The sequence below is a fragment of the Aquila chrysaetos genome, chromosome 21 (assembly GCF_900496995.4).
Source record: "Aquila chrysaetos chrysaetos chromosome 21, bAquChr1.4, whole genome shotgun sequence".
NCBI lineage: Eukaryota > Metazoa > Chordata > Aves > Accipitriformes > Accipitridae > Aquila > Aquila chrysaetos.
This window is the reverse complement of record NC_044024.1, coordinates 21,223,387-21,250,772: the sequence shown is the minus strand read 5'-3', so window position 1 is coordinate 21,250,772 and position 27,386 is coordinate 21,223,387. Positions and strand designations below refer to the sequence as shown.

General features: G+C 42.1%; 1 protein-coding gene across 3 annotated transcripts in view; it reads left to right on the top strand.

Annotated features, from left to right (window-relative positions):
• Positions 1-27,386, top strand: part of AMOT (angiomotin) — a 62,002-nt gene that overhangs the window by 13,844 nt on the left and 20,772 nt on the right. For 2 of the 3 annotated variants that reach the window (XM_029997021.2, XM_029997020.2), the window contains exons 2-6: positions 12,818-12,984; positions 14,430-15,348; positions 21,853-22,306; positions 24,124-24,268; positions 25,670-25,762. In XM_029997021.2, coding sequence (XP_029852881.1) covers positions 14,477-15,348; positions 21,853-22,306; positions 24,124-24,268; positions 25,670-25,762 — 1,564 coding nt within the window. In that variant the 5' untranslated portion in view covers positions 12,818-12,984; positions 14,430-14,476. The remainder of the gene's footprint in view (positions 1-12,817; positions 12,985-14,429; positions 15,349-21,852; positions 22,307-24,123; positions 24,269-25,669; positions 25,763-27,386) is intronic. The other variant, XM_029997022.2, reaches the window with a different exon arrangement.

The window sequence follows — 27,386 nt, the reverse complement described above, 5'->3', positions numbered from 1 at the left end:
ATTTTCCTTCTCTCCCAGCTCTGTACCCCCATACCCACTTCCTCACGGCCATGTTTCATTGCTACCAGTCTTTTGTGCAAGGCAAGGACCTGTGGAATTTTGTGTGGCTGGTAGTAGGACTCGTCTTTGCAGGGAGAATTATATTGTTCCCTGTGGAAACACACAGCATCCCCCGGCAGGAGGATCTGGCTGTTTATGTGTTGAAACCAGCCTTGACATCATGCTCTTCCCCACTGCGTGGGTTTTTCCTGTAGATGATACAGGAAATGCTACATATTGGTCTGTTGTGGTCTCTGTTCCTCTTTCTTTTTTTTTCTTTCCTCTTCCCTGGAGGGATATCTGTGGGAAAAGAAGGTGGAAAAGGTGTCCTGTTCCTGCCTTAGAGGGGGGGCAGCAAGTCAGCGTGCTCTGAGCTGATGGACCCTCAGAGAACTGAGGGTGCCTCAGTCTCTGGTGAGGTGCAACAGCCAGCGGGGCACCCTGCAGGACTGGGGCAGGTGACTGACCAGCATCCATCTTGGGGGAGAGGACATGGCATAGGTTTTGGCTGCTGTGTCACTTTTTTCTGCTACCCTTGACTTTTTCTGGGAACTGAGCCTTTCTGCCATATCAGGGTGGGAACGCAGGAACCATCTTCTCGAGCTTGCCCTGCACCCTTGGGCTGCTCCTGTGTGAGTGATAGGCCACATCACGTTGGTTTTTCAGAGCTGATAGAAAAACATGAACCGTACCATCCAGATCATGACCCTGTTAAATCTTTGGGTCAGACTTTCCCCAGGGTTACCTCAGTGACTGCTCCTCCTAGGAGTAGGGTCATGAGCTGACCCTGGAAAAATTTGTCCCATAGTTGAAGTTGCAGGTTCATCTAGGGCACTTGGTCTCCCTCTCTTTTTCTCCAGGACACTTGCAACATAACCCTGGTCCTTAAGACATTTCTGGGAGCCATAAACACAACACAGAATGATTTGTTTCTGCTCTAGCACTTTCTTGAGGAAAGGCTAGGATTTCCAGGAGGAGGGAAAGGGGCGCCCAGTCTTCCCCAAGCTTGTTGTCTTTCTGATTCTGGAGATGTTTTGCAGGCAGCGCTGCCTGTCCTGGGGAGGAGCCTGGAGGCAGAAAGGAAGCTGGGCAGTGCGGAGTAGGCAGAATGGGCCATATAGTGGGACATGGGATTGCAGTGGTGCTGGCACCTCGTAATTGTGGTATTGTTTGGCATGACACATATTTAAATTGTCATGGCTGGTTAATATACTGATAGCATGGTTCATCGTTCTACCTATTTGTGGTGACACATGACATCAGATTGTGCCATAAGCATGAGAGAATGAAAGTATTGCTCTTTCCTGAAGCATGCTTGAGCGACTTTGGACTAACGTATGCTTTGTAGCACAGAATGCTGCAGCTGGGCCACAAGGTTTTCATATGCCTGTAATACAAATGTATAAAAATTCTCTGTAGTCTGTAATACAGCTCAAAGGGCAGCTGATTTAGACGTGCTTGAGTGTTAAGGTCAGGAGATCACATTCCATAGGTTACTAGATGAAAGTGCTTGAAGAGGCCATAGCATAAATATTTGATTCATATAGAAGGGATTGGTGCAAATCCTTTTGTCCCTTCTCCAAAGATGTTCTGTAGGTAAAGCACCGTTAAGAGGAAAAAAAACCACCAAACAACAGAAAACTTGTAACTTCTTTGTGCTAGAGGAAGTAGGACAGTAACATAGTGTATTATTGTTGAATTCCACTAAAATTCTTCTCATGAGATACACCATCTTCAAGAACAGCTAAGAAAACTAATGTTTTTAAATGTAAAATGACTCATAATGCATGGGCTCTTGAAGTTGGGTTTAACATTGTATGCAAACATTGCCAGCTGGTGGGGATCTTTCTGGATAAATAAGAACTATATTTGTACAAGAAGGCTTGAATGATGTATTTCAGATGCATCCTGATTAGCATAAGCCATTCACTTTGCAAAAGAATAGCAAGAATCCCAGAAGTGTAGATAATTTAATAGTTCTCTTGTTCTCTTTATCCTGTCTTTCATCAGCAGACTGACCAATCTTTTTGTTTATTTAGAAATAAGGTTGCATTGCTTTACTGCCGCATTTGCCTAACCATGACAGTGAAATTGAGAATTTGCAAGCCCCAAGTTCTCAAAGCATAAATGCTTCTCCCTCTTCTATCCCTTCCTTTTGTCTCTAGTTGAGTGTAATGTGATTTTTTTGGGGTGGTGGTGGTGGTGGTGTTTTTTTTGATGGAACAACTTGCACCATTTAATTCTGTGTAGCACCCAGCACAATGATGTCTTGGTCCGTGACTAGGGCTCACTGTCGCTACAATGAATGAACAGCTGAAGTAAAATTTCAGCTCGTTAAAGGCTTTATTTTCTTAACATGGAGCAAAATCTGATGTAGGTTTAGGTTGTTGTCACATTAATGTATATACAGAGATAAGTCTTTAATTCTAGAATTATCAACAGTCCAAGTGTATGTTAATGTGTAAGTACTTTTAGCTGTGAATGAATTTATCTGTTCATATCTCTCTTGGGACAGAACTCTGTTTTGCAGTTCTTGCTTCGTTCTTACTGACAGCTTTTAAAGAGCTGCAGAACTGTAACCCGACGGGAAGACAAAGCCCAATATAAGAAAGTTCTTACATGTTAAGAGTCTGTATTAAACGAAAACCTGGCTCCAAACACCTGTAAATAATGAGATTCTCCGTTTGGTGCAGAATGTGGTGTGTATTAGGTCCTGTTCTGAATTAAAAAGAAAACTATGACCTTGTTCTTGGCAAAAGGTTCTTGGATTATTAGGTGTTCCCACTTTGGGGTAAAGTGTAAATGCTTTCAGAGTAAAGTAAGATGCCTGTTTTCCCCCATCTAACTGTTGTTGCACATTCCCATATTTCAAGGTTTTTTCAGACACTCACTTTTGAAGAAGTCTTCTCAAAGGTTTCCTAATCGAAACAGCCTTATGGATTTTTTTTTTTTTTTCTCCTTGCTATTGTGGACGATATAGTGGGAGTGGAATGTCCTTGGTTGCCAATGTTTGCTGCTAGGTATCCCCCTTCCATGGAGACCAAATGTTTATAATAGTGTGAGAATGGCCATTCTTGGTGATTGGCAATAAGGCTCAAGGCTCTCTTTCTCCTCTTCTATCCACTGAAATACAAGAGAGGACTTGGATCTCTTGGTTCTTCATAGGAGTGTTCCAAATTGCCTGTTGCTGGGGTTATAGAGTTTCAGGAAGCACTAGAGGATTTGTCAAAATTATTTAGTCCATTGTGTTGAATCTGGGCCACAACCGATTTCCATAAGCTCATTTTCTGCTTTTAGGAATTTTTTGCTTGTCTTACTTTCTGATGAGTAGTTACTTTCTAGATTAGACTTTCGTCTACCTCTTGTGCCTGATCTTCTCTCCATATGTGCGCCATAAATGGCATCATCATATTGTAGGCTTTAAATCATTGTCTTTATGAAAAAACAGGCACATAGCTGCCCTATGAGTCCAGTTTGGCTGCAGGAGCTTCTCAGTTGTTGAACCCTTTTAGACAGGAGTGTATTCCCAAACAGCTCCGGAATGCAGTGCCGGCCACAAGAAGAATTGCATACTGCAGCCTCTTCGGTAAGGCCATACCTTCAGCTTTTGTGGAAGTATTTGGTTCATGCTTTGAACAGATCTGATGTTGAAATTGTATCCATGTGAAAATACTGTACTTTATGAAGAACTCTAAAGTCAGCAAATATCCAAATCTTGCACTTTACTTGGCTCTCCAGAGTAGCCTTGAAATGTAATCTTCAAGGCAGAAAAAAAAAATCTCAACAACTTTGGGGAATAACAATGTAAAGGAGCTCCTAGGAGCAATTCATTTTAAAATATGCAATATAATATTTGTCTTACTTGCCTACTGTGCCTGTAAGTGAAAGGAGTTCTTCAGGGTTGATGAAATTTGTGTTTAGCTAGACACTTGGATGTAATTTTTTAAGTAAGAATATATTTGAAACTTACCTGTGTATAAATGGCCATTCAGGGCAAACCAGCCATTTGATTTAGGTAGAAGATAGGTGAATGAGGAATGAATTGTTGAATGAATAGGAAATAGGTGAATGAATAGGAATGGAAAAGAAAAAGTTGTGAACAAAACAAAAAACTGAAAACAAAATAAAAAGGCCTGTGGAAACATAGAGTTCTCAAAGCCTTAAAATAATGTCTTAGTAGAGTAGTGGTTATGTGAGGTGCTTAGCTTAAGTGAGGGAAGAATGTGTGTTGGAGTCTCCTGTGGCGCCTGGGGATCAGGAGTTGTGGTCATCCTTCATGATGGTGGTTCGATGTGTCATGCTTTGTTGTGAGAAGCTCCCATATTGCTAGGTTGGTGCTGCAAAAGTGAGTGCTCTCTCCTGTTTCTGATAGCTGAATCGTCTCATATTTTACTGGCACGCAGTCTGCATTCTTGGTCCTGCAGAAGGGGTTCAGAGATAAATACTGCCATTCATACTTGTTGCTTTTTTACTTTCTCATCCTCTTTCAGAATGACTGTTGTCTAGTTTGGTTGTGTCTAAGCTTAAAATAACCTTTAATTTTTTTAAATACTAAATATTTGAAAATCTTTGGGAGTTTGGCGAGATCTTTGGCCATTTTCCTTGATAGCTACTGTTGGACTATATAAGGTTCATCACTGTTGGTTAGAATATAGAACCAAGACTTTGTTTAAACCATAAAAAAGTTCACTGATCTAATAAAATTGGGTTTTAAAGGCCTTGCTATTATTTGTATTAGCAAAGCACTTACAGTGTCTAATTGTAGACCCAGATGTTGTTGAGCAGTTCTCTTATATGAATGTTTATGTATTAAGCCAATTTAAGTTTTTGTTTTAATGTATTAATTAGCATTTGTAAGACCTTGTCTAAGAGTTGTATCACAGTAATGTTTGTTTGCTTTAAAATGCTTTGTGTCTCTACACAACTTGTTTTTTAAAAGAATTAATCTCTTAGGATTATTTACTGTAACCCTCAAGGAAAGTAATTCCACATTTCAGTGACTTTGTTCACTTCAGGGTTTGGTGGACTTTTCCTGCTGTTCTAATTTGGGTGGTTCTGTGTTCAGCTGAAACAAATTTTATTGCTTCATACTAGGGCTAGCCTGTCTTATTGTGGGGCTTGGGAAAAGCAGGGTGGGAAAACCTATCTTCCTAGTTTTCCCATTGTATTTTTGAAAAGAAACAAAGCTGAAACGTCCTCCATATTTCTGGAGACACAGAACATAAAAACAGTGTAAGATAGCCTGTGGAGGTTCACAAGGAATTGGTAATCTGTAGTTTACTGAAATCATCACAACTGAATGCTGATATTTGTAATAGGTACAAACAAATTTGAAACACTTTTTACTGCAGAATGATAAAGGTTGAAGAGAGTGAGAGCAATTATGTAGTCTATTCCACCCTTCCTTTGGGTAAGATCAGGGGACCGTAGAGAGCAGGCAGAAAAGAGCACTCCAAAGTGACATGAAAAAAACCAGCCTTTGCTGTTGCCAAGTTGGGATCGGGTGTGGAACACTCAGGTCTTGTTTAAAAAAAGAAAAAGTAATAAAAAATCTTAGCACCCATGGGGAAAGAAGAGTGGATTTACCACCTGGCGAAAGACCAGTGCATTTCTGATTTGGGGAAGTAGGGATGGCAAGAGAAAATTCGTATGGGAGACCACTGGCCCCATCCCAAACTGCTCAGGTGGCATTTTGAAGGGATGTTTCCATGGAGCAATCTCAAAAGGCTGAAATGGAGATCGGGGCCCAAGATGGTGCTTGTGGGAGGCAGACAGCTCTGAGGGAGGACTTCAGCTATGTGTTGCCTTGTGAGACACAGGATAGCAGGTTTTCCAGCCCGAGTGAGGCCCTAGCAGTCGCATTCCTCAGGCAGTGGAGAGCTCAGTGCATTTCCTGCTGCAAGCACTCTTGGCATTGGCTACAGCTCTGAATGAGAGCTGGGGCAAGGTTAATTATTTTGGATTTGTGCTTAAGGAGCAATGTGTTACCTTTGGTTTCTGCATATTCAGTGAAGTTCGTTTCAGCACATCCTGGTGCTTGAGTGGCGTAAGATCGTGGTGCATTACTAGTTGCTGACACTGCACCATCAAAACAAACATGGAGATTTCCTTCATTAGGGGAATATTGTGTAGCTCTAACTTTTGTTTCTGCAGCTGCTAGGGATACCTTGCAGAAGTATCTTCTCCAGCTGTAGAAAATACTCAGAAAGTTCCCCTGCCTCCTGCTTGCACAAGTTCTGGGATGCCTACATTGTCGATCCAAACCATTTAGGCAGGATCTATGCTTAAAATATTTGCTGCTCCAGTTATTATGGAAAATCTTTTTAGTAGCAATGAAGTTTATATTAGCAAGGAAGAAGTTTTACTGGTATGGTTTACACAAGGTTTCCTAAGTAATATACCTAAAAACAATTATTTCCTAGTGTAACTGCATCTGCTTTAGAGTGGTTGCTGGAATAGTTACATTGAAAGAAATCAATTCCCTGAGTGACATAGTTGTGGCAACAAAAACATAAACGTAGGCCAGGACTTAGCCAATCAGTGCAGCACTAAAACGAACGTACTAATATCTTCCTCCCAGTGTGGTGGTGAGGCTTAATTAATCATCTTACAAGTCATTAAAGGTTTTTACAAGGTACACATGAAAAACCCAGGTGGTTATGATAAAAGAACAACACCAAAACCACTTTTATAACATCCTTGCTTTCTAAAAATTTGGTGGTCTGGATCTTCTGTTGGGTTTTACTTTTTAAAAAAAAATGCAGATCCGTCTTTTCAACCCGTGCTACCCATTGAGATCACAAAACGGGCTTGCTTCATGATACTGGGTTGTTCCAGTACTGCATTAGGTTTGTTCCCTTCCTTGAGCCACAGCATCTCTGAATGAGCTCTGTTAGGCTGACTGACAACTGGCAAGTTACCTGCATTTTAACTGTTTCTTTTTATAAAGAAAAAAAAAAAGCAGCCCTTTTAAAAAAGGAGAGGCCATGCCTGCTTGCTTTCCGTATCCTGTGACTAGTCCCATTAAATTCTGTAAAACTGCTTTGTGAAATAAGAAGAGCTCCTCCATATGGGGGCTTAAAATAGTTTAAATTGTGGTAATGCTAGAAAAAGCCAGAAAATTCCATGCTGAAGTTAAGCCACAGTGATTGCTTTCTTCTCTATGCCCTTCTCCACCTGCAGTTTTTATGTGTGTCAACTTACAATACAAATTTTCAGGATGTCACAACTGACATATGAGCAAAAGCTACCTTAAGGTAGCATAAAACAGATATATCTGTTTGGGGGTTGTATTTCCATTGTTTTCAGGACTTAAGCTTTTAGGTTCGAATTTTTACTTTATTCTTAATGTAGATGGTGATTCTAATCTTTTTTTATCTCACCAGCAATTAAAACAGCCTGATCCTATCAGTAGGGACAAATGATGCACTGTCAACGTTTTTCTCCATTCTGATAATGCACATGAAACTGGTTTGCGTGTTTGAAGATTACATTTTACTCTCACATGGTTTTCATTATCTGAGAGCCCCGAGGAGAGGCCTGGACTAAATCACTGAAGGAATGGAGAAACCACACAATGCAATGAAAATGGTGCTGAGGCATACTTGGGATAGTTGTGGGACAGGGGCTGCTGACGACAGAAACAGGGCGCTGCCTGAGTGCTAGCAGCAGCAAGAAGTGGAGCATTCTTAAAAGACAAAACAAAACTTGATCTTGAATTAAAATTGCAGCTTGGGTTTACAACAATTCCCCAATTCTACAAGGGTAATTACTGGAAATCTGTGAAGTTTGAAGCAGATGAATCTTGCTCGGTATGGTCTGGGAGGCAGTCCTCTGAAATGAGACCTGATGTGACTAAACCTGTGTGAGCTTGATCTGGTTTTGTCAGGAAGACATCTATAAGGTGAGATCTTGGCCTTTATGAAGTTAGTAGCAGAGCTCCCATCGCCTGTGCTGGAATTAGTGTTTCATTAAATATGCAGAAATTGCAGTACATGCCACTAAAGGGTTGTCTCTCTGCAGATGTGTGAGTAGTGCTGCGTAATAGTTTAAGTTACTGAATGGTGTGATGTATTCACATAGAGATATTCCCAGTAAAAATAGCAGGATGAATATGTCTAGATTGGTTTTGCTATTAGACCAGTATATTCAGAATAAATCCTCCTGCCCCTCTACTTTGGAAATTTTGTGGAGGAACTTGAAATTCCATAGCATTCTTATCAAAATGCTTAAAAGCCATGAAGCATTCCTATTTATACCAGGCTCTGTAAGTGTTTATTCTTCTCTTTTTTTTTTTTCCCTTTGTAATATAAACCCTAAATTATGTTGGTGAAGATTATAGGTACTTCCCTGTGAAGAAATTGATACTTTATAGTGGGGGAGCAGTAATTCAAAGGTCAAGTAAGGTCCTTTCAGTTTTTTCCTTAGAGATGTTATTTAGAGGGGGGGTCTTCCTGTGTTGGTGTCTTGACTTATTTATCTCTAGTCAGGCCAAGCGACTTGCTGCTTTTTCTTCAGGCCTGCCAGGCTTTCTGTGCTGTTCTGCACCCAAATCCCAATACCATGAGCGTTTGAGGAGAATGGTTAGTGGTTCTCTGCAAGGCAGTCTAGTCCTTGCTGAAGGTGGACTTGGTTTGGCCCGGAGAGTTGTTAGAACTGTGATCAGTCTTCGGGTGTTCTGGTGGCCTCTCGCTATAATTGCCTGATGATCTAATATAATGGGTATGTGTATTATTTGCACCCCTCCGGGTGACATTGTTCTTGTTTTTAGTTAAAAGAAGGAAGTTTTTCTTGTTTGCCCAGTGACTCTGTCCTTCTGGTATGAAGATGAGTAATGTTGGCACTGCTCCATGCACCTGCTCAGTGCCACCCTCCAAGATCACCTGAGCCACAGTCAGCAGATCTAGGCAAGCAGGGACAGGATGGTTGAATGAAAGCTGGGGAAGTGTTTATGGTTGGAGTCTTTTGGTTAGGAGCAAGTGCTAAAAAGCTATCACAACTCTGGGATTCGTTGTGTGCCGCCTTGCAGGTTTGGGTGTGGGCGCCAGGCATTGGGAGCCTTTATTCTCAAGGACTATCCTAGTGTGCATTCTCCCCCTTCCTCCTCCTTGGGTAGGACTGAAATGAAATGAAGAGCATTCAATGATAACCTGCACTATTCATTAAATAATTTTGGACCTCACCCATTTGAGTCTGGTGCTCTTAGCCACTTCAAAGTGAGTGTGTGTGCAGAATAGCCATGTTTCCAGTGGTCTTATAGACACTTATGTTAAGCGAATTTTGCAGGATCAGGCAACCAGCTTTCTGGGCTTTGTGTAGGCCATGTAGCAAAGGCGTATTTCTATTAAACAGTGGGTGACTCAGCATGTGAGCTGGTCTCTGCGATTGCCTGGGGACCTCACAGCCAGTCCTCTCTATGGTATCTCTGTTTTGTGTTCCCCTCCTCTATTACAGTGTGCGGGTATGTCTGAAGATAACTCTGCACCTAAAAAAACAACCAAAGACTTCATCTAACTGATAGCATCCTATCACCTGTTGCCAACCAGGATAAGCAGTATCACATGAACGTCTTTTAAGAAAAACACAGAATTACTAACCAAAATTTACTGTTTGAGTTTGAAGTCCGTCACTGGACTGTTTTGTGTATGAGTGACACAAAATTTAGTAGTAAAACTGAAAGTGCTTAACTGTACTCCAGCCCTTTTGAGGTGGTGAACCTGTTCCCATCCCACCTGATGCATAAGCTAATTAGCTTCTTGGCTAAGCAGTAATTCTGGGCAAGTATGTACAGGCTGTCCTCACAGGGACTCTTGCATTCCTCTTAAGTTTCACAAGCTAAAGAAAGATGCTTCTCTTCGCTTGTGAGGTTATTATTGCTCCATGCAGGTTAACTGAGCTATAGCATTATAGCCACTCATCAAACAGTGGTGAGTAGCTCACTTGTCTAAGCTTGTTTACTTTTATAATGCTGAAAAATATTTGCATGCTGTACAGAAATGTGCTGCTTTGGTTCCTTACAGCCTGGCAGTATTATCATTTTAAATTCTTCATTAATCTTTCTTCCTCATGAGGGACTGGCAAGGTTCCTGTGTATAATTACATGATGTTTAAGACAGAAGCCTCAGCTACTGAGTTTTTACACAATGCCCTGCAAACGTGGGTCTTTTCTTCCTTAAATAGTACCTATGCCACCTCCCCCTTTATGCCCATTCTTGATCTCAGCATGGTTACATGCAACACTATTTGCAATTCCTGTATTAGTTCTACCAGTTCTAGACTCTGATGTGTCACTCAAGAACATACAGATATAAAGTTACCATGAATAATTTCAGACTAGAAGTTAGAATAAGGTAGTAAGATGGTAGAGCTACGATGCTCAGGAACAAACTGCAAAATTGGTTCAGTCTGGGAAATCTACCTCACAGCGGTTCCTTGGAACAGAATTGGTCTAAAACTGAATTTTCCACTTGAAAAGCAAGGTGTTTCTAGGCTTTATGGTTATGAAGAGTGCACCATCCAATCCATAAGCCAGTACAGTTTTGCAGAGTTGTTGGTAGTCTGAATTCAGCCCCATCCATCATAATAGATTTAGGCTAAACCCCCAAACATGTGTGTTTAAAATGTCTACAGAACCTATTCCGATTTCCTTCCAGCTCTATCATAACAACTTCTCCAGTGCACCTCACTAATTTCCATCTTTGGAACACTGAAAACTGAAATTGCTGGAAGACCCTAACAGAAATAGAATTTGGTGTCCAAATAAATAACACATGGGCTTCAGTACCGATTGTACTGTTCATTTTTGTGTTTCCTTACATAAAAAAGTTAACTCACTGGTTCTGCCATGAGTTTCCAGCTCGCTTAGAAAGCAGATTCCAGGAATGCTGCCACCCAAGTTAGTTGCACAAGATTTTCTTTGTTAATTAAAAATAATGGGATAAAGCTGGAAAAAAGAGGCTTAATGCTAACAGTTGGTATTTAAAGAAAGTGGATTTGTTGGCCAGAATATCTTCATATTGTATCTCAGTCTACCTTTCGTTTTGGATTTCCAGGCTGATTTCTAATTTACATCCACACTAAAATTAGTAGTATTCACTTCCAGCAAATACTTTCGGTGTGAACTGTGCCTTCCCTTCATCGGATCAGCAGAATAAGCCTGTATTGCTGTGAAGTGAAACTCTGTGTGTGAAATGGTTGCGTACAGAATTATTTCCTTGAACGTTTGAAGGAGTTAAACATGCACAGATTGAATTTGTCTGCTGAGAAAATCTTTAAGGCAGAAAGGCAGAATCTCAAGCTGGGTTGTATCTTTGTATTAAAAAAATAAACAACCCCACCCCCACCCTTAGATTTTTCCAGTTGAGACAAAAGAAATCTTTGGGTGGAAAGGCAGCATCATATTGCATAATAAAAGCCTTTTTATGCTCTAATAAAAAGGGTTGCTTAGGGCAACTTTGTTAAAAAAAAAGAAGAGTCAGTGATGATACTGGTATGAGTGGGACAAGGAATCCTTAACTTCTGTTGTGCAACACTGGGAAAAGAGGCTAGAAATTGCTCTAGTTATCTGCTATCTTAATGCCTGGTTTAAAGGTTCTTTACTGCATATTTGCTGGCAGCTGTTTTCAATATATCCCTCTCGAGCTAAGTCACCAGTTAAGAATTTGACATTAGATGTTTTTTTCAACCACCATCTTGAAGTACCATACCACACAACACAGCCTTGTTCTCTAGTTAGATATTGTTCATGTGCCTTGAAATTGCTGTTGACACCTCAAGTATTTAACTTGCAGATCTGAGATAATTTTTGTTGGGTGTGGATGTGTGCCATAATAAGACAGAGACAGAAGTATCCACGTCTGCATTCCTTCACTACATCTGTTCACTTTATTTTTTGCAACATTCCAGGAAATTAAGTTAAATTATACATCTGAATGAATATTTTTAATTTCACTAGTTCTGTTTTAATTGCCTGCCCTTAAAGTATAAGCACACTGAGTGCACAAATATGTTCCACTTCTTTTGCATCGTTTGCCTTTTTCTTTAGGACACCTTCAGTAGTAGATTTAACTGCTTCTTGAATAACACACCTAAATACACATTATTCTATGTTCTCCTGATTCTCCCCTCAATGGTTAAAGTTTCTTTAGTACTTTATGTTCTGAAAGAGAAAAGTAACATAATTAAAGAATGTTTTGGGAATTAGAGCTGTGCTCTGCAATATATTTCTGGCATGTACTTTGTCAGTGTCCTTTTCTTCCCCTTATTTTCCCAGTCTGTAAAATAAAGCTAATATTCGTATACTGATCATTCTCACAGTCATTTCTAAGGCATAATTTGTTGAAGTTATAAAGCATTTAACCATATCACCTTTCATCAAAGGATTTCTGCTGATACAGTTTGAAATATACAGCACCACTGGAAAAGGAGCCATAAGCACAGGGTATCATCATCTGTGCTGCAGCTTTCATTCTTAGCAAAAAATAAAACAATGGAGTTAAAGAATTAGCGGGTTTTAATCACTGTTTCACTTGGAGGCACAGATGGGACAGAGCATTACTTGGCAACATTTAATCTTGGAGCAGAAATTGTCATGATTAAAGCAGCAGCTGGAGTAGATTGCTAGGGATAGGGGGGTTCATTCATCCTAAAGGGATCAAAATTGTTGGACTCTGGGAGAAAACAAGAAGCTACAAAAGAAAAATCTGAAATACGGGCCAAGGTTTATTATTTCTAGGGTCTCATCTGCTGATTAAAATGATGTTTTCAATGCTTTCCTCAGAATTATTTTGGAAGCGAGGAGAGTATCAAGTGATCTGGCCTACTGAAGAGGAGACTGAAGCCATCTCTGAGTGGAGATTTTGGACTTGCGGGAGGAAGGCTGTGTGTGTCCCTCCCATGTGGCAGAACTGCTCCTCCTTACCAAGGAAGTCAAAGTGAAGGAAATAGGTATGTGCCACTTCAAATAGGATTTCAGAAGAATCATGGTCCAGGCCAGTTGACAAGGCCTGAATTCCTAGTTTGGTGAGGCAGCCTGGAATGAGGTGCATTTTAACTTTCTCTTCATTAACGCTTGCAGAAGGGTTCTGTCTGCCTGATGCATTGAGGCCTTGTGTTACAGGGGTAGACTCCTGTTGTAGGTGGGCCTGAGGGAGGAAACTGGGTGGTTGTGGAGTCGCAGAACAAAGCAGACCCTTCAGGTCTCCTGAATCCTGCAGTCCATCCCTGGTTCTGCCATGGAACAAGCTGTTGGGAGCAAGTTACCTTTTGCTAAGGCACAATGTTATACAGAAAAAAGGTGTCCAAATAAAGTGCTAGAATACCAGTGGGCATTCTGCTTTCAGGGCAGAGCCACATCTTAGCCAACAAGTAAAGCATACTCTCTATTCTGAGCTGCTCTAGCTCAAAAGTAGCTCTGCTTTTAGTTAAATGTCTCAAAGGTATCATTAATTTTGGATATTGCAACTCCTGCAAGGCCCATGGGCTTGAGTTTCCATGACAAATTCCTGACTCCACTGGGAGACTGAGCGAAGTATAATCACTGTTGGTCACTGGCTTAATCTGTATTTAGGATGTGCTTGACATTGGCTCTTTGTGTTTCTCTCATTGGTACACAGTGTTTTTTCCTGCCACTCAGAGGTCTTTTTCTGTTCCTTAGATCAGACAACTCTTTTTCCGCCTCTTGCATTTGCATGCATTCAGCTGATGATATTTAGATGTGTGAGGATTTGGTTGCCTTTGTATAGCAGGAAGTTACAGAGTCCTCACTTGCACCAGTACGTAGTGTTTTCTGCAGCAGGGAGACTAGGTGCTGATCTCACTCTGGGCATTTCATAACTCTGAAAACCTGCTGGCTAACGAGGTATTCATTAATTGCTTTAAACGATCTAAGCTAAGAGATTTCTTTACTTCCTTTGAACCATATACTATCTCAATGGGCCTCTCTTTTTTTTTTTCTTTCTTCTCCTTAAAACTGACAAATTGCTGATTTCACTGTTTAATCCTTGTCTGCCTGCGAATATGGGAAGTGTATTTCACTGTTGCTAGCCCTAAGTGTAAAGCAAACAGGTCTTAGGCATTTTTACCATCATCCTGTGAATTATAGGTCTCCTTTCTGCCTGAAAGCAGCCTTGTTGTCTGAGGTATTCGGCATGCATCCCTACAGCTTGCAGTCGATTGATATTCCTATAAACTTGCAAGTCACCTTTCATCACCTTTCGAGGCTTTGCCCCCTGGCATGCAAGTCCTTCTTAGGTCAAGGGCCTTAATGACCCCCATTGTTATGGGAACCTTTGGTAATCTAACCTGCTTTTTTTCTGTATTTCAAGCCATTGCTCTTAAATGTCTCTTGCTTGATCCACTCAGGCGCTAATAACCGTGTCTCCTTTCCTTAGGTCAAGGGCAGCTTTTACATTCCACCCAAAAGGCACCACAGTTTGAGATGAGGAATTCAGAAGAGCAAGCAGCTACGACAGTTTTACAACGCCTGCTGCAGGAGCAGCTCAGATACGGAAACCCAAATGACAACCGTAACCTTCTTGCCTTACACCAGCAAGCCACAGGAAATGCCCCCCCTTTCAACAGCACTGGGAGTCCAGCATCTCAGAACGAAGGGCTGAGCTCCCAGGACCACCAGCTTGTGACTCATGCTGCCCGTCAGGAGCCCCAGGGCCAGGAGATACAGGTGGACAACAGCATCATGGAGAAGCAGCTCTCCCCGCGACTTCAGAACAGCGAGGATCTCCCGACCTATGAGGAAGCCAAAGTCCAGTCGCAGTATTTCAGGGGCCAGCCACATGCTAGTGTCGGGGCAGCGTTTTATGTAACAGGGGTCACCAACCAAAAGATGAGGACTGAAGGGCGGCCCACGGTTCAGCGGGTGAGCCCAGGGAAGGTCCACCAGGATGAAGGACTTAAGGACCTCAAGCAAGGGCACGTCCGCTCCTTGAGCGAGAGGCTGATGCAGCTGTCCTTGGCCACCAGCGGTGTCAAGGCCCATGCGCCTGTCACGAGCGCACCGCTCTCCCCCCTCTCTCCACTCTCTCCTCAGCAGTCCAGCGACCCTTATAAAAATTCTGGCTCCAATGAGTTCTACAAGAACTCAGTGCAGCCCCCTTCCCAGCCCAACATGAAAGGAATGGAGCAGCGGGGTCCTCCTCCAGAGTATCCTTACAAAAATGTGTCCACCCCGTCTATGAACTGCAAACCTCAGGACTCGGGACATTTCTATAGTGATCATCGCATGAGCCAGCAGGGAAGATCTGATGGGCCTATGATGAGGTATCAACATCCCCCTGAGTATGGGTCAGTCAGGTAAGCAAGATCTTAAAACGAACTCCATGACAGCCACATAAGGAAGGACAGTATAAAACTCAGTCCCTTGCCCTCGCTCCTGAGGCAGGTTTTCTTTCAGCAAAGATCCCATCTTTATTATGTGAGATGACATACTGTGTTCAGCTACAGACTGTGTCTGGAAGGACTGTAACCCGTTTCAGTAGCTTACCTAGAGACGCCTGACTCTTTTTAAAAACACCAACAAACAAACAAACAAACAAACCCCCAAACAAGCCACCTTGATTTTATGGCACGGGCAAGTTTAACGCTGAGGCGCCAGAGCCTTACAGAAGGTTTGCTACAAAAGCCAAAGTTATGGTGTGATTCATTGTAGAAACTTGCAGTTACTTATTGCAAGACATAAGCTGTTCTTTAATTACATCTGCCCAGGCAAAAGATTTTTTTTTTAGATTTAAACTGCATCTAAATGCCACATAGGAAAGGAGAAAGTGAATGAAAGCAATAATGGTGCAGGTAACAAAAATCACCTGACCTTCCTTTAGAGTTTTTAAAATTTTATTTTCAGTGAACCAAAGTGTAGGAGTGGAAAGTGGAGTGTGCTTTGTGCCTCATCCCAGACTTGCTTGTTTAGCTTTTGCTGATTTTCCTTGCATCATTTGAAATCTCAGCCTGTTCTGGTTTCCTCTAGATTAGAAGCTAGATTTGGCTTGAGCCAAACACTGATGTCCATGTGAGTGAAGGTGAAGTTTTATTCAGGTGGTCTAAAAATATGGCTTTACTTTACCTATTTCCTTACCATCTCATCTCTGTCTAAGACCAGGTGAGATTTGGTATAATGATTTTGGCCTCATTTTGAAGCTAAAAGGGTAATACAAAAGAGCAACAGGAGGGCGTTGCTACATAAGTAAATGGTGAGGTCTCTGTGCATTCATGTTTGCACATACTGTGTTGTGTTGTGAGGGGAGCATGAAGAAGAAACCAGTCTGTATTTGGGAACAGAGTCTGAGCTTTGGGGAATTTGAATCTGCTCAGAACCTTACTGGTCCTATGGGGAGCTATTTTCAGAGTTTGTCCACCATTGTTTGTGATCTGAAATGACTTCAGCAGCATACAAGCCTGATGAAAAGGCCCTTTGATCTGGCTAAATAAATAATAAAGAGGCCAGGAAAAGGGGAAGTAAAGGGTTTAGGGGGGGTAATGATTGTAGAAGCTCGCTGCAAATGTTTTTGAAAATTCAAAGCCCTCAAATCTCTGTGCACACAGGAAAGGGAAACAGATCCTTGATGGTTGTGCTGCATCAGAAATACTCACAATATCATATATAGTGAATCTGAGACATAGCCTGCTTGCTGTTTAAGGGAGAGGTATTTGAAAACACGCCAACAGTCAGCTCCTCTAGACAGGGTGATTTTTGTCTGTATTGGATGGATCCTGGCTGCTTTGAAAGAACATGGGGGGGGGAAGAGGGGGGAGGAGAAAGGTTCAGCTGGCAAGGTTTCCAGTAGGGGAAGCAACTGAAATTTGTCTTCAAAGCATTGGGAATCTAATGAGGTTACTTTTTAACCTAAATAGCTGCACAGAGAAGAGGTTTCCTTTGCAAGCAAATGCTGTAGCAGTAGAACAATTGCAAGACTAATCCATAAATTACAGAGCAGCGTAGCAAAGGAAGGGAGCAAGTCCTCTATTCCCCCTCCCTCTCCCACACACTTTAAGAGAAACTGTCATTTAGACAAGAAACCTTCTGTGTTACTAAAGGTGCAGCTGGGTAATGGTGTGAGGGTTTTAAAGGCATACAACTTTGGTGAGTGCATTTTCCTCGCACCAGGCAGTGCTAACGAGAGTCTTTGCAGCCTCGCTGGAGTGATAAAGTATTTTCAGAGACTCCAGTTTTCCTGCGCTGCAGCTCTGTGTTTATCAGGATTAATTTGGATTGGTAAATGTGTGCATTTTTTGAACTGTGCGTCAAGGAAACAAAGCCCCTTCTTTCTGCTCGTGAAGCCACACCCTTTTCTGCGGGTTTTTCCCCTCATTGTTCGGGGGAATTTGAGGGTGACCTAACGATGCGGTTAAATAAAACTTGTTGAGCAAGATAAACATTGGGGAATTCACAGCATTCTCATGCTTCACCCTCCCCAGTCTGGGAAAGGAATGGGCTGTGTGGTAAGTTTAAACCAGTCTGCAAACAGTTTGCCTCACCTGCTCTTGGGCGGTGTAAGTTTGGGAACACGTATATGTTCATAATGATGTTGGTTTAATGTAAATACTGGGCATGCCAGAGGCATCTATGCTGTTATTTGGAAATTTTAAAGAAAGTTCAGAAGAGCGCTGGCTGCATGTGAAGCTCCACAATCCTATTCTCTCCCTAATACCTCAACTGCCCTTTAGCATTGGTGATGAAAACAAACTTTCAGGTCTTAGAGGAGAAGATGGGTGCCTTGGGCTCAGCGTTCTGTGGAGCTGCAAGGTCTCCTGTGGCAGAACAGCGAGAGATGAGGGAGAAGGGGCTCGCGTTGATACAGTTTTGGGTGCAGAGGAAGCTTGCTGTCTCTCTGATTCAAGCGCCATCCTCTGTTCGGAGCCCAAATGACTGAGCTCCTGCTGTGGTGATTAATCCCATTGACTTCACAGAAACTTTTTGAGAAGGAGGTCTGCAGAATTTGTCCCATAATTAGTAAATCACTTCTGTGCGCTGCGTTCCCCTGAGCAGCATCAAAGTGGGGGATAATCAGGTATGACTAGGAAGCAGAACAAAAATGCATTGGTCTGATTTCAGCTGTCTAATCAAGTGGAGTCTGCTCCCTCCTGCAGTCAACGTTTCCCAGTTTGTGCAGGAGGGCTGTGCAAGAGAGGGGAACTGTAGCTTCTTGAATGTGAAACAGGCAGGAGAAGCTGGGAAAGCAGAAAAAATTTTAACGAGCCAGAGACCTTTCCTGATCTCTTCATTCTTCTGCCCTCCCCACTTTGTTGCTCTACCCGCAGCTCTTCTGCGTGACTTGATGTTTGCAATCCTGGCAGCCTCAGGACTCCTGACAGCTAGGTTTGCTTGCAGAGCTGCCCTTACTCCATTTCTCTGTCTTCATGACTTAAAAGCTAATGTGACCCTTGTAGTTGCAGAACCATAAATCCAGGTTTGTACTTGGCCTGCGTGGTGTGTTCCTCTGATACACGCCAGGGACTGTAAGGGAAGCAGAGATTCTTGCACGATACAGTCTCCAAAATGAAGTGGCCCGTAAAATTATGCTTAAACACTTGTGGGAATTACTGCTCTGCATTTGGGGTTTTCAGGTCGTTATGACACTGAGGCAAATGGAAGGAAATTGCGTAAATTTGTTTTCCATGTATTTTGAGAGTCTTTCTGCATTTTTGTATGAAGTGGTTAGTTCGGATATAATTTTGCTTACTACTGCAGGGTTACCCAAGGACTGATTCTCTCATGGAGGGAAGTTTCTACTCTGATTCTATTAGCAATTCTGTTAGGTGACCCCACTAGTGATTTGTACCTTAAAATTTTGCAGTCTGGCTTCAAAATCTTGAGAAGTCCAGTTGCGTTCATTTACCTTTCTGAATCTCTCAGTCCAAAATTGGTTTACCAGAGAAATAAATTCCGCAATTCTCATGTTAATCTGAGGGATCTCAGAGATAGGTATTTTGAACTCACAAAATATATATAAGTATTTTATAAGACAAAATTGAAAATAGTGGGGATGCTAAAAAGTTCTTTGAATGTGTGTGTAAAAGTTTGCATACAAGATCTTAAAAGGTCTAGTTGTCACTGTGAGGTTACTAGGATTTTTTTTTTTTTTAAAGATAGGATGTATTAGCCCAGTTGCATTATCTCATATTGCTGGGAATATAAACACATTTGTGACATTTTGGAAGCTCTAATGCTGTTGGTAATGCAACAGAACTAGAGGCTCCCAGCTCCCATGTTTTAGCTTGAACCCACAAGAATGGTATAATTTCAAGATTATGAGAGGCTTTGGATGTGAGGCCAAGATGCTGGAAGTCTTGGAAATGTATCTTGTTTAGAAATACTCGGCCATGATTTCCTAGAGTTGTTCCTTACAATAGGTCTAAAAAAAATGTCATTACCAGGCATGTCGGTACAAAGACTGTCCCTTCAGAATTTAGCTGCTGCTGTTTTTTGTCTTTGGCCATCTTTGTGTTCCTTTCATTAGTGCTCATGTCCTGCAGAAATAGCAAGATTTTGCCCATGCGTCTCTGATGGCAGAATAACGAGATGCTTTTAGTCAAATAGCTCAAATTGTTAACATTGGCATCTAAATAGTCCTCATTAGGCTTACAATATTGACACACTGAGATCAGTGGAGTCAGTCTCTCTGAGTAACTGCTTCAGGTTGTTTTCAGACTGGAAGAGAGTATTTTGTAGGTTCAAAATTGGAAAGGTGGTTTTTTGCATCCATGAGGCAGACTGGCAATGTATCTCTTTTGATCTAACCTCTGTAGGTCATCATAGATTAAATGTCACAGCAAGGTTATTCCCTAATTGATTAAACCAGAGGTGCGTGATGTTAGGTAAAGAATAAGCTCAAGGAGACGGGTGGTTTCTGAAGATGCAAAGTTTTAACTCCGCACATAACTGGGTGAGCTAAGAAAGGAGCTGGAAACCACCCGAGACAAACCAGATGACCCTGAGCATGACATGTGATGGTTTTGCCTCATTCTTCATTATGAGAACTGGCAAATAAAGGTAATGAAATAAATGCAACGATAAGTAGAGCTGACCCCAGGAGGGGAAGAACCAAATTGCTGCTACTAAACTGAACATTCCTGAGGAAACTAATTGCACATCTCTCTTCTGCATGACCCTGAGATCCTCATGCTGCATGTGATCATTTCTGGGGAAATACAGCTCCTGAAATGGTGTTGCTGGCAGGGTCACCTGAGTGTGAGAATGAGAGAAACAGTAACTAGAGCAGTAATTACTTGTTTTTTCCTAAGTGACAAAGGCTAGATTTGTTTCCCCGTTAAGGAATTTGAGCATCAGCTTGGAGGTTTCTATGCACCTTCTTTGCTGGAAAGCAGGGAAGATGAGACATAAGATGCATGATATTGAAATAGCAAACCCTGTGCTGGGCTGAGATGTACGAACTCCTACGTGCACTGCCAGCCAGATGTGAGTAATGCAGACGTTTCCTCTTTGGACGGGTATGAAAAGTTGATGCGTTCTTTCTGCAGAGAACAGGAAGGATGATGCTGAGTGTTTGCACATCGGCTGAGAAGCCCGTTGTGTAACCCCTTAGTTCCCAGTTCAGCTTCATGCTTGCTGTTGTCAATTGACATGCCACTAATGCTCCTGGTGTGGTGGGAGAGCTATGCTGCAGGCTGTCTTGTACATCGAGTACCCCTACTGCACTCAGCAGAGCAAGTGTGTAGGGTCCTTCCTGTGAATGCAGGCAGCCGTGGGGGTATTCTGTAGCAGCTATGGCCAGGTGGAACAACATTATGTGCTTTTCCAGCTGCAGGGTTAAACTGCATCCCAAAGGGTGGGAAATTTTATCAGAAGAACAGGAGTGTTTCAGAATGCCTTGAACTGCCAGACTGGGTCTGCACCAGGCTGAGGTCTGTGCTTAAGAAGAGACTGGCTGCAGCATGGAGAGGGAGTGACTTCAACTGTTAGAATAAAGAACATCCAGAGAAGTTAAAGGTTGAATGTCTTTGGAGGAGGAAGCAAAACCTGCCTCCTGAGGTCATCCAAGCACGATAAATCCACACAATCTTCTAAGAGAGATTTCTTACTTGGCTAATCCAGCAGAAGTTGAGCTGGGGATCTCCAGCGCCTGGGAAATGTGAGCTGGTGTAGGTTGGAGTTAGTTCTGTGATAGACTCAAGCATGTTATAGATTGCTAGATCTGTCTGATATCCTATAGAGGTTGTTGTTAGGAGCAGTAAACATACCTACTGCATAGGAATGAGGGTGGTTCTTAATCAGAAGGCTGCTTCTGACTTTTACATTGGTTTTCAGATCCTTTAACTGTGTCATTTGACCAGGCTGCAGCTTGTTGGTTGGTATTTCAGAAAGCTCGAATCAGTGGTGCTGGCATACTAGCACAGAGCTTAGCCAATCCCTTTAACACTGTGTCCTGAATTGCTGAACAAAATTCATTGTTTTCTCCATGAGAGATGGCACATTTCAGGACACAACAAAAGAGCCCATTCCTAACAGTCCTCAGTATAGCTGTTTCATCCACAAAGTGTGGAGAAAAGTTACAAAAATAATTTTGGTCAGTAGTTTTTGATGGAGTTTCTCTTAGTGTTTCTGTACAAAACAGACTCGAGGAAAGACCTTTGTGCACTTAGACTATATTTTCTGATAATGAAATTGATTTTGAAGCATTTTTTTAAAACAAACTTAGAAAAATGAGGAAAACCTCACATACGAGTCTTTTGTGTGGGAAGACCTGTGCACAGGAGTTACACAGGTCATCCCACGCCTTGTCAGTGGGTTTGTGCACCATCTTCTGCATGACTTTGATGGAGCTTCTGCTCTTTATTTTCCAGGCAGAACCCCGATGTGCAGCTGCAGTTACAACAGAGACCACCTCACCACCACAGCCCAACTTCTTCCTTGACATCCCTGGGATCTTTGACTTTGCTTCAGTCTCCACCACCATCCAGACTGTCCCCTTCCCAGCATCAGCAACCTCTGACTCCAAGCCAGGGAGATCCTGGCATTCTGCCACGGACCCAGCAGCCATTCCTGTCAAACCAAGTCCATCAGGGAGATTTGTACCGACTATGCCAGCCCTTCCTAGGCCCGCAGCAGCAGCAAGGCGATTCCTATTCAGTAATGTCCCGGGCTCAGCAGATACCTTCCCCATATCAGCAGATGCAAGTAGATCCTTTTGCCATAGTTTCCAGGGCTCAGCAGATGGTGGAAATCCTGTCAGAAGAGAACCGGTCTCTACGACAGGAGCTGGATGGGTGTTACGAGAAAGTAGCCCGGCTGCAGAAGGTGGGTGTTTTGGGATTTCAGGCACTCTCCTGTGTCTAGTACCATCCATAATTGAATCATCTAATCTGCAACTGTTACATTCCTTGCTTAAGGGATTGATTATCTACTTTAGAGTCTTTTATATGCAGACTGGTTAGTCTGTATCTTGTCCCTTTGGGCAGCAGCTTAACTTTGTCAGAAGATAGAATCAAAGCCTTCAGTTTTATTCTAGCAGTTTATTGACTGTGCTCAAAAGAGCATCCTCATCAGCTGTCTTGAAGAGGCTGACTGCTTGACTCTTTTGGTTAAATTAAAGCTAGTGTTCTTATGTCCAGGATAGCAGCAGGCTTCATTTTCCCATCAGTCTAAAACACTTTAGAAACTGCAGGAAGGGCCTGTTTGGAATGACATGAGACCATAGTCACTCAAGGAGGCAACAGGGGACATTGCTACAAAACTGGTTGGCAGGACAGTGTGCAAGGCAAGTACTGCTGCTATGGCTACATTAAAGACATTTGGACTGGAGGACTGTAACGCTTCTTTGTCACTCTCTCAGTACCACACAACTTCCCTGAAAACTTAATACCTTGGTTTGGATCGAGCTGTTTGCCACTTTTGGCTTTATGAAACAAGTAGAGTACGTGATACTAAAATGTTTTAAAAAAAATATCCCAGGGAGACCCATCATTAACATGCATGTGTAGAGGTATTTTCATTGCAGCCTCATAGAAATAACTTCTTGATGACCAGTGGTTTTAAGCTGTGCAGCAGGTCAGCTTTGCTTTTGCCTTGCAGCTGTGGAAAGGCTGATGCTACTTGCAATTTAGGACTTTGTGGGCCTTGCTGTGCTCTTTGCACTAAGCAGTCTCTGGGGCCATAAAAATGTGTGACTGCTTAAAACGCTTTCTTGAGTTCAGGTCACCAGTGTGGCTTTCCACACTCATTATTCCCTATGTTACCTCTTTTCAGGGACGTATGTTCATTTTGTTGTATTTTTTTTGGAAGGTTCCTGGCCAGGAAATGCTTTAGAGAAAGTTTGACAGCTTCCTGATAATGAAGGATAAAAGTGCACTTCCCTCCACTCCCCTGTTGATCACTTGCTGTAGGCAGTGCTTATGAGGTTTGCTATTATGTGGATCCATACTTCCATAGCAATGCAAACCATGCCTAGTAAGGAGAGTTGGAAGTGAATCTCCTGCTCTGGGTGATCAGAGAAGCTTTATACTGAAGGCTAGAATGAAGGATAAAACCTATTTTACTGCAAATGTTTCCCTCCCCCATTTAGTAAATTGAATATTTAAAAATACAACTAAGTTGTAGAAGTGTAAACATAGAACATCAGGAGGTTTTACTGTGAATTTTGGACCATAACAATTACAAAACTGCAGAATTCATCAGTAATGCAGAATCTGTCACTAACATTTTTTTCACATAGTTTTGTCTGCCTTTCTTGTTTTATGTTACTTACTCAACTTCATACCGCATTAGCTGTTTAAATAAATGCTTTTTGCCCAAACTAACAGTAGTTCCAAACTGCCCCAGTCTTAGAAAAAAATAGATTACATTTACACTTCTTCAATTTGCCGTACCTATGCTCTGATCATATTGGGGAAACAGAGCTAGAGTCTGGAAGGAGAGTCCAGATCTTTGTTTCAGCCATTGGTATTCTTTATACAGAAGAATCCATCACAAACCTGAGACTGGCATTTTACTTAATGTATAGGTGTAGGTTTCTTTCAATAAAGACAACTTGAGAGAAAGTAATCTCCTTTCTGAGACTGAATGAAAAGAATTGTTAGTGATAAAATAGTAAGTGCTTGTTTTCACTTCCACTGCAGCTGGAAACAGAAATTCAGCAAGTTTCAGAGGCGTACAAAAACCTGGAGAAATCATCCTCTAAGCGGGATGCCCTGGAAAAGGCCATGAGAAACAAACTGGAAGGAGAAATTCGTAGGCTTCATGATTTCAACAGGGATCTAAGAGGTGAATGAAGTAAAACTTCTGTTCTTCAATTTTTTTATTTTTTTTTAATTGTTGTACTTACTTGGCAGGACAGTGTTCTGCTGCAGAATTCACTGTGTCTGTTGACACAACTAGAATATGACAGGATACTCAGGTATATTCAGTAGTCTGAGATTTTAAGCGCTTGCTGAGAGTATGGAAAAGACAGGTTTGGGAGAGTGCTGTAGTCTCTCATTTCCAGCCTGTTTCTCATTGAGAAGAAACGTGATAAGCCAAATACCATAAACCAGATGCAAGCCTGGAGTTCTCTCTTGTCTTATATCCTAGACACAATTTGTACAATTTGTTCAGTTTATACAATTGGAAAGACGTTTTGCTGACTGCCTAATCCCACACCAGGCATGTTCACTTTATTTCCTGTCCAGTGACCCTTTTGCACTGACATACAAACTGCAGACTGTCTGTTCTTCCTGAAGGTCTTGTCATTTCTTATCAATGTAGGCATCTGTTTTTTTGGATCTCCCTTCCTTTTCCAGAGCGAGATGTTATTAGTGTCTGGTTCTTGCTAAGAGGCTGAGGCAGTATGACGGCTGGCAGTGGAGAGCGATGGTGAATGGTATTTGACCTTAACATGGGTAAAAGTTTAAGCATTGTGTAAGTTTGAAAGGCAAAAAACATCTGCAGTCTGAGATGTTTAAAGGTGCACAATCAGTCTTTTAAACTGCAAGTTTAATTTTTTCATGAAAGCCTTCTGATTATCTTACATGTCATCTGCTCTCACTGCCTCTAGTCTCTTACTAAGACTGTGTTCCCAGAAATTGTTTTGCATCCAAGAAGTAAGGCCATACAGTGCCCAGAGAAGGACAGTACGCAAAGGCCTGCATTAATCTCATTGATAATAAAACACAGCATAAACATTTCATTCTTATTTTCATAGACTGATATAAATTTCTAACAGCCTGCAGCAGCAGAACTGTTAAGCTGTCTTTGGGGTTTTACACTTTTCCCTAAAGTCAGGTAATTGGACAACAGTGACTTAATCTTCTAGCTATTAAGATTTAGTAGAGAATTATAAGGGAATCATTTAATTGCATGGTGCGATGTATTTTGGTGGAAAAAATAAGGTGTCTTTTAACATTTGTAAAAATTGAAGAAGAAACTTCCTATGTGTTATAATTGTTTAAAGTCATTTCACTGGAACTTTATTTAACCTGTTTTGTCTCATTGAGAATATTTTCTCAAGGACATAATTATAAACATTGCAAAAGTGAGTGCCAGTTTCTGATAGGCTTTTTACTTCTGGCTGTGTAGAATTAGGAGATCCATTCCCCTAGTTTGCATTAGAAATGTCCTGAGCAGACGTGACTTAATGCTTGAAAGTTTTTAATTATTTAGTGTTCCTTTTGTTGAAAAATTTTGCAGAACGTATGGAGACAGCCAACAAGCAGCTTGCGGAGAAGGAATTTGAGGGGTCTGAAGACAATCGGAAAACCATCTCTCAACTCTTTGCACAAAGTGAGTTATGCAGTCATTATGGGTCAGTAGAAATGCTCCAGTCATCCTGGGAAGGATAACAATGCATCAGGTTAGCATAGTTCAGATCTGTTGCTTTTCTACTGGGACAGAAATCAGGGCAGTGACAGTCCAAAACTGGCAGTGGAGAAAGGAGGAGGGATTCAAGAATTCCTTTTCTGTCAGTATGTAAAGTCCATCTGATGGCATTTAGTAGAGATATTGGAGCAGATGTAGTTTGCAGTTAAACTGCAAAGTTAATGTTTACCCCATAATGTACCAGATATCTTGTCCACCTATTTCGTCCCCTGAAAGCTTTGGAATTAAACCTTTCCAGGCTGACAAGGGTCCTGGCATGAGTTAGGGCCAGTGGGACTGGAACCTGGTAGGTCTCCTATCTCTTTCCTCTTTAATTTGCCACTACCATATCCAGTTCAGCAAAAATAAAGGGGATGAACACTGCCTGCAGTATGCTGGGCTGGGTAAGGGTCACGAATTCTGTCCACAGCAGTGGATTTATCACAAGGCGCACCAAAATGACGGATGTGAAATGCTGCTTTTCCTTTGTACTGAAATGTCTTGAGGCCGATGGCGGTGAGCCAACTTTTCTGTCATCCCATAGTGTACTCCACCCTTCTGACAATGCTCACTTTTCTCCAATTGTTATATAAAAAGGTAGCGCAATAAAATTGCAAAACAGAGATTTTCTGTGGTGTAACGTGCACTGCTTCTACTCTGACAAATGCTGGTGTCCCTCTCTCATGTTGTCTTTAGCTTATTCCTTGTGGCTTATGTTGCAAGCAGATGGCTGTTGGGGTGTGAATTCAAAACTCCTGGTGGTAGTGGAAAGTCTGTGCGTTTAGTCTCTCATTCAAACTGGATGGGTGGACTTCGAGGTTCATAGGTTCACCCAGAGAGGTGGGAAGGTCAAAGCTCTGAGGCCTCACATTCAGTTTCTCCTTTTGGATGAACATGGAGACCATCGTGCTACTATTTCGTCAGTCCCAGCATTTCTAGGGGTGCTGTAGGCACTTGTCAAGTGAAGCAGTACTCATTTGGGGAAAAGTCTGGAACAAAACCTCCAAAAGCCTCGCTGCAAGCATTTACAGATTAACAGATTGCTGGCACTGATTGATACCTGCTGGCATAATGCCACCCTGTCTCATCTCTGCCCATTTTCTGCAATACACTTTAGCATGCTGACACTGTCAGCAACTCGTTTGCTGGGTGGAGGAGAAATACTGGGATGGGAGAGATGGGGAAAAGAATAGGCAGGTGGTGACATTAGCCTTTGTCCTTGTGTCTTGTGTCACAGGCTAGTTCTGAGTTGCAGTCAGGGTTTGCTCTGCAGAGTTCTGGGTGCTGTTGGTGGACAGGTTTGTTTTGCAACCTGTGTGTGGGCTGTGTTGATTCCCTAGCAGAAGGGAATCTTTAGCTACTCTGTGTTGCTAAAGCTTTGCTCCTGGCTCTCTGCTGGCAGAAGAAGGGGAATAATTGTGGCCCTGTAAATATAGTTATGCACATGCTTGCACAAACGGGCCTGTGTACTCCATATGCAGTCTGTCCTAACACCCAGGATCTAGTTCCTGTTTTTCAAGCCTTCCACTCCTTGTCCTCATTCCTTTGT